We start from the raw sequence: 12,041 nt of genomic DNA on the forward strand, positions 1-12,041 counted from the left end.
TGCGGTCTTCGTGGGGATTATGGCAAACCTTTCCACTATAGCGAAAGAGGCTTATAGTCCAGAAGTGGACTGTAAAGGGCTGTTGATGATGATGGTGATGAAATATGTATGTATTTTCTCATTATTTTTTCTCGTTCAACTCGTCTTTCTGCCATCACCTATAATCCTATGTGAGCAGTTTGAAATTGACAAAACTAAACAACATTAGTCGTTTTACGCAGGAATAGAAACCTACTCTTTTCATTGGTCCTTCGAGCCGGATTAACGGATAAATCATTTTAAATTCTGTTTATTTATTTTACTTTAGACTTTATTGCACACACATAAAAATTATCAGTACAAAAACTTTATATAATATTATGTTTATATCTAAAAGCTTTTTTGCATTTAATGAGTAACGATAATTTATTACGAGTTGTGTAAAGCAGCGGTTCCCGAATGGTGGTCCGCGGAACCCTGGGGTTCCGTGGAAAGGCCGCAAGGGTTCCGTAAAAAATATTATCCCACGTTTCGTGACCGACGTTGTTCGCTCGCACCGACTTGTTTACGCACAAGGGAGGGGCAGGGCGTGCAGGCGGAGTAGTACGGGGATTCCGCTAGGAAAAGTATAATCAATTAGGGTTCCTTGGCAAAAAAAAATTGGGAAACCCTGGTGTAAAGACACTTTTAAAAACTTACCTATCATATTCCCCTGCGGCTTGAACGGTCTTCGCAATAGCATTTGGGTCCTTATCATTGGTGGTGAACACCGCAGTCAATGCTTGCATCATGCTCTTGCTGCAGTCTTTAGAGCCCACTGACGTGTTTTCCACATCCTCCATGCTTACCTGAAATTCAAATATAGGCCATTTAATTATGTCAAATCCATATGACATCAAGTTAAGTAATGTGTCAGAATCCTATGTAACTTCTATGAGACGGCAGAAGATTATAGGACTGGTTTGTTGGTTAGTAAACCCACACATCACTCCTTGCGCACCGCCCATCATTTTCGTGCCTGTATCAAACTTGGTGAAGCTCAGCACGTTTATAGCAGAGTGCATGTAACTCCGCCCACTTATGTTATATTAACGCTGACTACTCTCGGATCTCTCAGGAACTCTCAGGAACTCTCAGGAACTCTCAGGAACTCTCAGGAACTCTCGGGAGCATCCTATTCCCACTGACCTGCTCCGCCCTCGCCTTAATAAAGCTGAGCGTTACCCCTCTGCCTACCGGGTAGGAGCGTAGTATCTCCACTGACCTGCTCCGCGCGCGCCCTGATGAAGCTGAGCGCGTGTATTGCGAAAGCGCACGAAGATATTTGACCCCGTCCATTCACCATCCTTTCGCTAGCGCCCCTTGCCTCCTATGAGAAGACTTTCTAGCAGCAGAAAACAAAATCCACCTATACCTCAAGTCTCAGGAGCTTTCAGGATCTCTCAGGATCTCTCAGGATCTCTCAGGATCTCTCAGGATCTCTCAGGATCTCTCAGGATCTCTCAGGATTTCTCAGGATCTCTCAGGATTCCTTAGGAGCTCTCAAGAGCTCTCAGGAGCTTTCAGGAACTCTCAGGAGTGTACTGTCTCCAAACTAAAGACACCAAATTGTCGTTCGTTAATTGTGTTTAGGTTACTGTGTGATTTACTAACCATAGTTTATAAGACCTTTGTTACTAACACTTTTATGGGCTATGCCTGAAATAAATACCTTTTATTTTTTTTATTTTTATTTTTTATTTTCTCCACTGACCTGCTCCGCCCTCGCCTTAATAAAGCTGAGCGCGTGTATGGCTGCGCGCACGTCGCCGTGCACGCGAGCCGCCAACGCCGCCAGCACGTGCGGCGGCGTATGAGCTCTCAGGAGTTCTCAAGAGCTCTCAGAACTCTCAGGAGTGTCCTATCTCCACTGACCTGCTCCGCGCGCGCCCTGATGAAGCTGAGCGCGTGTATAGCGGACCTGACTACTCTCGGATCTCTCAGGAACTCTCAGAAGCTCTCAGGAGCTCTCAGGAGCTCCCAAGAGCGTCCTATTCCCACTGACCTGCTCCGCCCTCGCCTTAATAAAGCTGAGCGCGTGTATAGCAAAGCAGACGAAGATATTTGACCCCGCCCATTCATCATCCTTTCACTAGCGCCCCTCTGCTTCCTAGAAGAAAACAAAATCCACCTGCACCTCAGGTCTCAGGGGCTCTCAGGATCTCTCAGGATCTCTCAGGATCTCTCAGGAACTCTCAGGAGCTCTCAAGAGCTCTCAGGAACTCTCAGGATTGTACTGTCTCCACTGACCCGCTCCGCGCTAACGGGTAGGAGCGTTACCCCTCTGCCTACCAGGTAGGAGCGTTACCCCTCTTCCTACCGGGTAGGAGCGTTACCCCTCTTCCTACCGGGTAGGAGAGTTACCCCTCTTCCTACCGGGTAGGAGCGTTACCCCTCTGCCTACCGGGTAGAAGCGTCCTATTCCCACTGACCTGGTCCGCCCTCGCCTTAATAAAGCTGAGCGCGTGTAAGGCTGCGCGCACGTCGCCGTGCACGCGAGCCGCTAGCGCCGCCAGCACGTGCGGTGGCGCGCTGAGGCCCTCGCGCGAGCACACGCGCGCTAATCTAATAATGAAGCAACCCCTGCGCTTTAGCTCTCGCTTTGACAAAGCTCAGCGCATGTGTAACATACCTGACTACCCCACTACCCCCCAACCTACTGGGTAGGAGCGTTACCCCTCTTCCTACCGGGAAGGAGCATTACCCCTCTTCCTACCGGGTAGGAGCGTTACCCCTCTTCCTACCGGGTAGGAGCGTTACCCCTCTTCCTACCGGGTAGGAGCGTTACCCCTCTTAATACCGGGTAGGAGCGTTACCCCTCTTCCTACCGGGTAGGAGCGTTACCCCTCTGCCTACCGGGTAGGAGCGTCCTATTCCCACTGACCTGCTCCGCCCTCGCCTTAATAAAGCTGAGCGCGTGTATAGCAAAGCAGATGAAGATATTTGACCCCGCCCATTCATCATCCTTTCACTAGCGCCCCTCTGCTTCCTAGAAGAAAACAAAATCCACCTGCACCTCAGGTCTCAGGGGCTCTCAGGATCTCTCAGGAACTCTCAAGAGCTCTCAGGAACTCTCAGGAGTGTCCTATCTCCACTGACCTGCTCCGCCCTCGCCCTGATGAAGCTCAGCGCGTGTATAGCGGAACGACCTTAGTATTGACCCCGCCCATTCATCATCCTTTCGCTAGCGCCCCTCTGCCTCCTATGAGAAGACTTTCTCGCAGAAGAAATCAAAATCCACCTGCACCTCAACTCTAAGGAGCTCTCAAGAGCGTCCTATTCCCACTGACCTGGTCCGCCCTCGCCTTAATAAAGCTGAGCGCGTGTATGGCTGCGCGCACGTCGCCGTGCACGCGTGCCGCTAACGCCGCTAGCACGTGCGGTGGCGCGCTGAGGCCCTCGCGCGAGCACACGCGCGCTAATCTAATAATGAAGCAACCCCTGCGCTTTAGCTCTCGCTTTGATAAAGCTCAGCGCATGTGTAACATACCTGACTACCCCACTACCCCCCAACCTACTGGGTAGGAGCGTTACCCCTCTTCTTACCAGGTAGGAGCGTTACCCCTCTGCCTACCGGGTAGGAGCGTAGTATCTCCACTGACCTGCTCCGCGCGCGCCCTGATGAAGCTGAGCGCGTGTATAGCAAAGCAGACGAAGATATTTGACCCCGTCCATTCATCATCCTTTCACTAGCGCCCCTCTGCTTCCTAGAAGAAAACAAAATCCACCTGCACCTCAGGTCTCAGGGGCTCTCAGGATCTCTCAGGAACTCTCAGGAGCTCTCAAGAGCTCTCAGGAACTCTCAAGAGTGTCCTGTCTCCACTGACCTGCTCCGCCCTCGCCTTAATAAAGCTGAGCGCGTGTATAGCGAAGCGCGCGTAGTATTGACCCCGCTCATTCATCATCCTTTCGCTAGCGCCCCTTGCCTCCTATGAGAAGACTTTCTCGTAGAAGAAAACGAAATCCACCTGCACCTCAACTCTAAGGAGCTCTCAAGAGCGTCCTATTTCCACTGACCTGCGCAGCCCTCGCCTTAATGAAGCTCAGCGCGTGTATAACGGACCTGACTACCCCCCCTACCCCCCTGCCTACCGGGTAGGAGCATTACCCCTCTTCCTACCGGGTAGGAGCGTTACCCCTCTGCCTACCTGTCCTATCTCCATTGACCTACTCAGCTCTCGCTTTGATGAAGGTAGCGCGTGTGTAACGAACCTGAAAACCCTCTTAACCCTTTGCCTGTAGTATCTCCACTGACCTGGTCCGCCCTCGCCTTAATAAAGCTGAGCGCGTGTATGGCTGCGCGCACGTCGCCGTGCACGCGCGCCGCCAATGCCGCCAGCACGTGCGGCGGCGCGCTGAGGCCCTCGCGCGAGCACACGCGCGCTAATCTAATAATGAAGCAACCCCTGCGCTTTAGCTCTCGCTTTGACAAAGCTCAGCGCATGTGTAACGGACCTGACTACCCCACTACCCCCCAACCTACTGGGTAGGAGCGTTACCCCTCTTCCTACCGGGTAGGAGCGTTACCCCTCTTCCTACCGGGTAGGAGCGTTACCCCTCTTCCTACCGGGTAGGAGCGTTACCCCTCTTCCTACCGGGTAGGAGCGTTACCCCTCTTCCTACCGGGTAGGAGCGTTACCCCTCTTCCTACCGGGTAGGAGCGTAGTATCTCCACTGACCTGCCCCGCCCTCGCCTTAATAAAGCTGAGCGCGTGTATAGCGGAGCGCGCGTAGTATTGACCCCGCCCATTCATCATCCTTTCGCTAGCGCCCCTCTGCTTCCTAGAAGAAAACAAAATCCACCTGCACCTCAGGTCTCAGGGGCTCTCAGGAGCTCTCAGGATCTCTCAGGAGCTCTCAGGAGCTCTCAGGAGTTCTCAGGATCTCTCAGGAACTCTCATGAGTGTACTGTCTCCACTGACCTGCTCCGCCCTCGCCTTAATGAAGCTGAGCGCGTGTATGGCTGCGCGCACGTCGCCGTGCACGCGCGCAGCCAACGCCGCCAGCACGTGCGGCGGCGCGCTGAGGCCCTCGCGCGAGCACACGCGCGCTAATCGGCTCGAGATGCGTTACCCCTCTGCCTACCGGGTAGGAGCGTCCTATCTCCACTGACCTGCTCCGCGCGCGCCTGCGCCGGAGCACACGTAGTATTGACCCCGCTCATTCATCATCCTTTAGCTAGCGCCCCGCTGCCTCCTTTGAGAAAACTTTCTCGCACAAAACAAACAAATCAAACAAAACAAAATCCACTTACACCTCAGGTCTCTGGATCTCTCAGAAGCTCTCAGGGGCTCTCAGGAGCTCTCAGGAACTCTCAGGAGTGTACTGTCTCCACTGACCTGCTCCGCGCGCGCCCTGATGAAGCTGAGCACGTATATAGCGGACCTGATTACCCCTCTGCCTACCGGGTAGGAGGGTTACCCCTCTGGTATCTCCACTGACCTTCATGACTTCATTCATCATCCTTTTGCTAGCGCCCCTTGCCTCCTATGAGAAGACTTTCTCGCAGAAGAAAACAACTCTCAGGAGCTCTCAAGAGCGTCCTATTCCCACTGACCTGCTCCGCCCTCGCCTTAATAAAGCTGAGCGCGTGTATGGCGGACCTGACTACCCCCCCTACCCCCCTGCCTACCGGGTAGGAGCATTACCCCTCTTCCTACGGGTAGGAGCGTTACCCCTCTGCCTACCTGTCCTATCTCCATTGACCTACTCAGCTCTCGCTTTGATGAAGGTAGCGCGTGCGTAACGAACCTGAAAACCCTCTTAACCCTTTGCCTACCGGGTAGGAGCGTTACCCCTCTGCCTATCGGGTAGGAGCGTAGTATCTCCACTGACCTGCTCCGCCCTCGCCTTAATAAAGCTGAGCGCGTGTATAGCGGAGCACACGTAGTATTGACCCCGCTCATTCATCATCCTTTAGCTAACGCCCCGCTGCCTCCTATGAGAAGACTTTCTCGCAGCAGAAAACAAAATCCACCTACACCTCTACTCTCAGGAGCTCTCAGGAGCTCTCAAGAGCTCTCAGGAACTCTCAGGAGCGTCCTATCTCCACTGACCTGCTCCGCCCTCGCCCTGATGAATCTCAGCGCGTGTATAGCGGAACGACCTTAGTATTGACCCCGCCCATTCATCATCCTTTCGCTAGCGCCCCTCTGCCTCCTATGAGAAGACTTTCTCGCAGCAGAAAACAAAATCTACCTGCACCTCAACTCTCAGGAGCTCTCAAGAGCATCCTATTCCCACTGACCTGCTCCGCCCTCGCCTTAATAAAGCTGAGCGCGTGTATGGCTGCTCGCACGTCGCCGTGCACGCGAGCCGCCAACGCCGCCAGCACGTGCGGTGGCGCGCTGAGGCCCTCGCGCGAACACACACGTGCTAATCGACTCGAGATGCGTTGAAGGGACACGCCGCCCACTTGGATTATTAGGGCCACTTGCCTGGAATTAATACATTAGAATGACATAAGATTCTAACTTTCGCGTACCATTAGGATTAATCTCAGGAGGAGGGCCTCAGCGCGCCGCCGCACGTGCGGTGGCGCGCTGAGGCCCTCGCGCGAGCACACGCGCGCTAATCGACTCGATATACGCTGAAGTGAGACTCCGCCCACTTGGATTATTAGAGCCACTTGCCTGGAATTAATACATGGAGTGATAATCGAAATATGCCTTTATTGACTGGCTGGACGAAAACCTAAGCCTAGGCGCAGACCACGAACCTTTAGGTGGCCGATTTTTTTTTATTTTTTTTTTTTTAAGAGACGCGCGCTTGTTGCTTGAAGAGCTTTTCATCAGCTTTACCGGGCAGAGAGGCGAGTACAGAAGGTACTCTAGCCGTTTAGCGATCGTCGGTCGCAGACCGACGTTCGCGATCAGGCCATATCGAGCGCATAAGCCGCCCGATCAGTGGCGAACCCAACTAGAGGGTTGGACCAAAGTCCAGCCTACGGCGGGTTCACTAGTGGGCCCGATCGAGGGGACTACGGACGCGGCCTGAGGGCGCCACGGTAGGCTCGGACCACGGCTCAGGCCGTGTCCGGGTGACGGATTGGACCTGTCCGGGGGACGGATTGGAGTTGGCCGATAGTTGGCTCGGGCTGTTAATCAGTACGAACATGTATGTAAGTGCGCACACTACACCGCTTTGGTATCGGCCGATTCTTCATACAAATTAGAATCGAGCCCAACTATCGGCCAACTAAAAGTCGGTGGTCTGCTCCTAGGCTAAAACACGTGCGTACTAATTTTTAATACAGAACCACGCGCAAGCTTTAGCGAAGGCCATAACTTGCATAAAAGTGGTAATGAATACGAGTCTCGAGGCACTGTAGGACTCAAAAGATAAGAAGACATTGAAAGAACTCCTTAGGGCTACCTTGTTAAAATAATCATTTTGACATTCATAAGTGCATAATTTTGGTCTAAATTGAAATCATCGCATTAGAATGCTAATTCACCTAAGTGTGAATATTATTACGCTCGTATACTAAGAAAAAGTACCTCAAAGGCCTCAACGAGGTGGCGTATAAGTCATTACAGATAGCAATGACGGGCCTCTTGAGAGGTTGGACTTTCGCCTTCTTCTTGCCTTCAGAAGCAGCCGCGGTACACCATTTGACTAGCAGTTCTACCGTCGGCAGCGGCGCTCCGTCGATTTCATCTGCGAAAGAGTATATTGATTTAGATTGATCTCACACCGTATGAATACACGGCTCAATTTGGCATGCAGATATTAGTAGCAGTACTAGCGATGTAATGAGTCCGATTTGTTATTATTTATTGTGAGCTTGTAGGACTACTACCACACTCTTCCCATGGATCTGGTAAAACGTGATAAGGGGGCAAACAATATGCTAAATCAGACCTCCACAAATCGTCTGGACAGCATGATTTAATTAAAGTAAATTGGCAGTGGAGACTATTTTGATAGTGATTTAAAAAAAAATCCTTTAAAAAATGTTGTTTTCGTTTTTGACTGATTACTGTTTTTGTCTACTGCTGTGGTTCTTCCGACTTCAGGAGGAGATGAGACCTTCCCCAGGGTTCCAGATTTAACAAGTAAGTGTATTTCTTTGCATTTCTTACTGATTATGAGATAGGTTACATATAAGTGTAATTTCTTACCTAATATAAGACAGTTGGGCCTCTTCTCTGCGTCGATAACGGAACGCATCAAAGTAGCGCTCTGAAGTGCGTTGCGAAACGCGTCCGTGCTACGTTCGTCGGATGCGTTCAGTTCCACTGGTCTATACCCTGGAAAAAAGAAAACAAGCTTAATTAATCCATTGCATATTGTAGTATGTCCGTTAAGCTAGCACCCGTAACACAAGCATATTAATTGCTTACTTTGGGGCTAGATGGGCGCTGTGTGAAATTGTCCAAAGATAATAATAAATAATTGTATGTTACTCGTATGAATTAACACTAGCTAATAGGTGTATTAAAGGTGTGCTTAAGTAGTCTTCACAAAACCTGGAGGCCCACAAGAGGCCACAAGGCAGCGCCACCTAGTGGTGAAACCTGTCATCCTTTCCACCAATTTAGTAGAATATATTTTATCCACAATAACGAAGTTCTTGGCCTGCATCTGTTCTTATAATGCTTAGGCCAACAATGGAAACAAGCTGCTCCTAGAATTCTCAACCACAGAGGAGCTATCTTACCTGCATATCTTTTCATAAAGGTTACTAAACCTCTGTTTGTCACCTGTCATCCGCTTTACAATGGAGGGAAGTCGAACCTTAACTTCGAACCTATGTTCTGATTAATTTCGTTGCGGGTCCAATGATAGTTTAACTTTCCCCTGGGACAAACTTGACCTTCACTGGTTGGGTTTTTATTGGCGGTCAAGCTGTAGATCCTGGCTACACAGGAGTTGCAGAGGTGGCAACGAGAGGTGGGAATAGTCCCTTAACTTACCTGCTGGTAGCATTGTTGTTATGGCACATATTTAGGTATATCAGAAAGCAAGAAAAATTTACCTGCAAGCCGAGCTAATAGATGTGCTAAAGTAGTCTTGCCAACACCCGGGGGTCCGCACAGCAGAGCCACCTTGTGATGAGGTCTTCCATCCTCGTCCATCTCCGGCCCGGCCTCCTTCTTGCCTTTCCACTTGTTGCTGAGTTGGAACTGGCCTATTTGTTTACTGTAACTGTTCCGTTGCTGTGCCGGCAAGCCTTGCCAATAGGTGTGCTAAAGTAGTCTTCCCAAAACCTGGAGGCCCACAAGGGACCACTTAGTGGTGAGACCTGTCATCTTCTCCAGCAATTTAGTAGAATATATTTTATCCACAAGAAGAAAGTTCTTGGCCTGTGTCTGTTCTTGTGATGCTTAGGCCAACAGTGGAAGCAAGCTGCTCCTAGAATTCTCAACCACAGAGGAGCTATCATACCTGCATATCTTTTCATAAAGCTTACTAAACCTTTGTTTGTCACCTGTCATCCGCTTTGCAATAGAGGGAAGTCGAACCTTAACTTCGAACCTATGTTCTGATTAATTTCGTTGCGGGTCCAATGATAGTTTAACTTTCCCCTGGGACAAACTTGACCTTCACTGATTGGGTTTTCATTGGCGGTCAAGCTGTAGATCCTGGCTACACAGGAGTTGCAGAGGTGGCAACGAGAGGTGGGAATAGTCCCTTAACTTACCTGCTGGTAGCATTGTTGTTATGGCACATATTTAGGTATATCAGAAAGCAAGAAAAATTTACCTGCAAGCCGAGCTAATAGATGTGCTAAAGTAGTCTTCCCAACACCTGGTGGTCCGCACAGCAGCGCCACCTTGTGATGAGGTCTTCCATCCTCGTCCATCTCCGGCCCGGCCTCCTTCTTGCCTTTCCACTTGTTGCTGAGTTGGAACTGGCCGGTACGCTTGCTGAAACTGTTCCGTTGCTGTGGCTCTGTGGTCTTCACTTCTTTCTTGAACACTATCTGGAATTTGACGTAACACATACCCCCATTATTTAATGATTAAGATTTACGAGCAACATAATATTTCACATGCATCATTACATTACAAGAAAGGTAAAATCTAAAGGATATGCCATTACAAAATTAAGGCTGAGGCACCATCTTATTTTGACTTTAACAAACGTTAAAAATCTGTCAAATACCATACAAAAAACACCGGATAATGTTAAAGTTGCAGTCAAAGTAAATTGATGCAACGCAGCCTTCGAGACATTTTGTATGAAAAATTTGGAGAAAATTAACGTGCAAACATTAATATAACTTTTTATGAATAAACCCATAACAACGGAATATGCGATTATGGCAACAATATAATAGTTAAACCCAACAATGAGTATGAGCTTATTTAAGAGATCATTGGCATGCACAAATAAATCAACAAATACCAACTTTATCCCACAAGTGCAGCCAATGCAGCAATGCCCTGTTGACAGGCTCTTCGCTTAGTAAATCGATGTATGAATGCGGCCGATACTTGTCCACCCACAAATTGTTGCCGTTGATATCTGTAGAGATGTCTGGAAGGGGCTCCTGCGATTGTCTGAGGATTTCAGCCTCTTGCTTCTTTTCTAACTATAATTAAGAGCATATTAAAAGAAATTAAATCCTAATATATAATATCCATAAATATTAAAACTTTACCATGGACATGCACTATTTATTGGTTTTGTGTTCATACAAATGTTAATCTCTTGTACAAATAAATATCTCAATTCCGAAATGGTATTTCTATGAAATAAAAAAGATTGAGAGGAAAAGAATATTGAGTTTTCCTCTGTGTAAATGTAAAAGTGTTTTTGGTGAAAATTAGTCTTAAATTGATAAATAAGTTTTTTACTCATTACATACAATTTTCCTTGCTTCATCCCATGTCTTGGCATACATAGATTGTAACGAGAGCTGATCTTCTGTAGAGTCCAATGACTGATCCCAGGATGTCTCGGACTCCAATCTGACGTAGATTCTGTCTCCATCTGAGTTTGTAAGCGCCATGAATGGCCATCTGAAATGTTATACAGGAACATTCAATAAGGTGTCACAAATTGGATGATCTTTAGAATAATAACACATATCTCAGCCCATGGATTACATTAAATACCAGCATTTTGAAAAACTTGCTGAAATTTTTAAGATTTTAAAATAATAATATTCTTAAAGAGTATGAATGTAAAGTAGTCACTTGATTCAAGTAGGTACTACTTAATACCAATTTCATAATCAAAATAAGAAGATTATGTAAATCATTAATTACCTTGGGATATCCAATGACAGATTTTCTTTAGTATTAAACACAGGTTTAGTTTCTGCCTGAGCTCTGGAAGGTTCTAAAAGCAACTGCCTAAGTCGTCTGCTTTCCAATATTTTGTCAATCAGTTCCAAATCATTTTCTTCCTCAGTTTTTTGTTTCTTGGTTGGCATTTCCACATTATCAAAGTCTATATCACCAATATCGCCGAAAAGGTCTTCAGCAGTTCGCTTATTGCTGGTAACAGGAGTCAGCAACTCTTCCATTGGTTGTAGACTTTGAGAAAATGAAATCTGAGTGTTGCTGACTGAAGGAGTTGCATTTCTATTTGATATAGCATCACTATTTGTTGTATCTTTATTTACAGGCTCTGCTGAAGCATTTTTGGGACCAGGACTAGAGAAATCTAAGCTCCTTTTAGCCGGTATTGGTTTCTTTTTGACGACATTTGGCTCTGTAAAAAAATACATAGAAAGATCAAATTTTGATGTACTTGACAATTATTATCAAGATAGAGCGTTATTGGCTAAGTTTGGGATGTATTTACCTATGTGGTCATCATGTTCTTTGAGTAATTCAAGATCATCGGCGTACATAAGCTCGTACTCTTCATCAGGATCCGGGTAATCACTCATTTTTATAATAAACTGTAGACTTAATAGATTCAAATTGAATGTGAATGAAAGTATTTCGTCTTTAGATATTATTGAGATTTCTGATGCACATTTATCAGCAATAACCTTATGAAAAAGTATTATTTTAGATGCAAACAAAACCTAACAAAAACGTAAACATAACCTCAAATTACAG

At 47.7% G+C, this 12,041-nt stretch overlaps 1 protein-coding gene across 1 annotated transcript in view; it reads right to left on the reverse strand.

The window, feature by feature from the left end:
- Window positions 1–12,034, reverse strand: part of LOC135078604 (chromosome transmission fidelity protein 18 homolog) — a 50,994-nt gene extending 38,960 nt beyond the window's left edge. The window contains exons 1-14 of the mRNA XM_063973133.1: window positions 11,779–12,034; window positions 11,238–11,685; window positions 10,835–10,988; window positions 10,376–10,558; window positions 9,727–9,946; window positions 8,142–8,270; window positions 7,518–7,677; window positions 6,266–6,455; window positions 4,941–5,048; window positions 4,274–4,441; window positions 3,309–3,476; window positions 2,423–2,618; window positions 1,733–1,836; window positions 679–827 (exon numbers count right to left, since the gene is read on the reverse strand). Of these exons, the coding sequence (XP_063829203.1) occupies window positions 679–827; window positions 1,733–1,836; window positions 2,423–2,618; window positions 3,309–3,476; window positions 4,274–4,441; window positions 4,941–5,048; window positions 6,266–6,455; window positions 7,518–7,677; window positions 8,142–8,270; window positions 9,727–9,946; window positions 10,376–10,558; window positions 10,835–10,988; window positions 11,238–11,685; window positions 11,779–11,866 (2,465 nt within the window). The 5' untranslated portion in view covers window positions 11,867–12,034. The remainder of the gene's footprint in view (window positions 1–678; window positions 828–1,732; window positions 1,837–2,422; window positions 2,619–3,308; window positions 3,477–4,273; window positions 4,442–4,940; window positions 5,049–6,265; window positions 6,456–7,517; window positions 7,678–8,141; window positions 8,271–9,726; window positions 9,947–10,375; window positions 10,559–10,834; window positions 10,989–11,237; window positions 11,686–11,778) is intronic.
- Window positions 12,035–12,041: the final 7 nt, after the last annotated feature.

Source organism: Ostrinia nubilalis, chromosome 15, assembly GCF_963855985.1.
Source record: "Ostrinia nubilalis chromosome 15, ilOstNubi1.1, whole genome shotgun sequence".
NCBI lineage: Eukaryota > Metazoa > Arthropoda > Insecta > Lepidoptera > Crambidae > Ostrinia > Ostrinia nubilalis.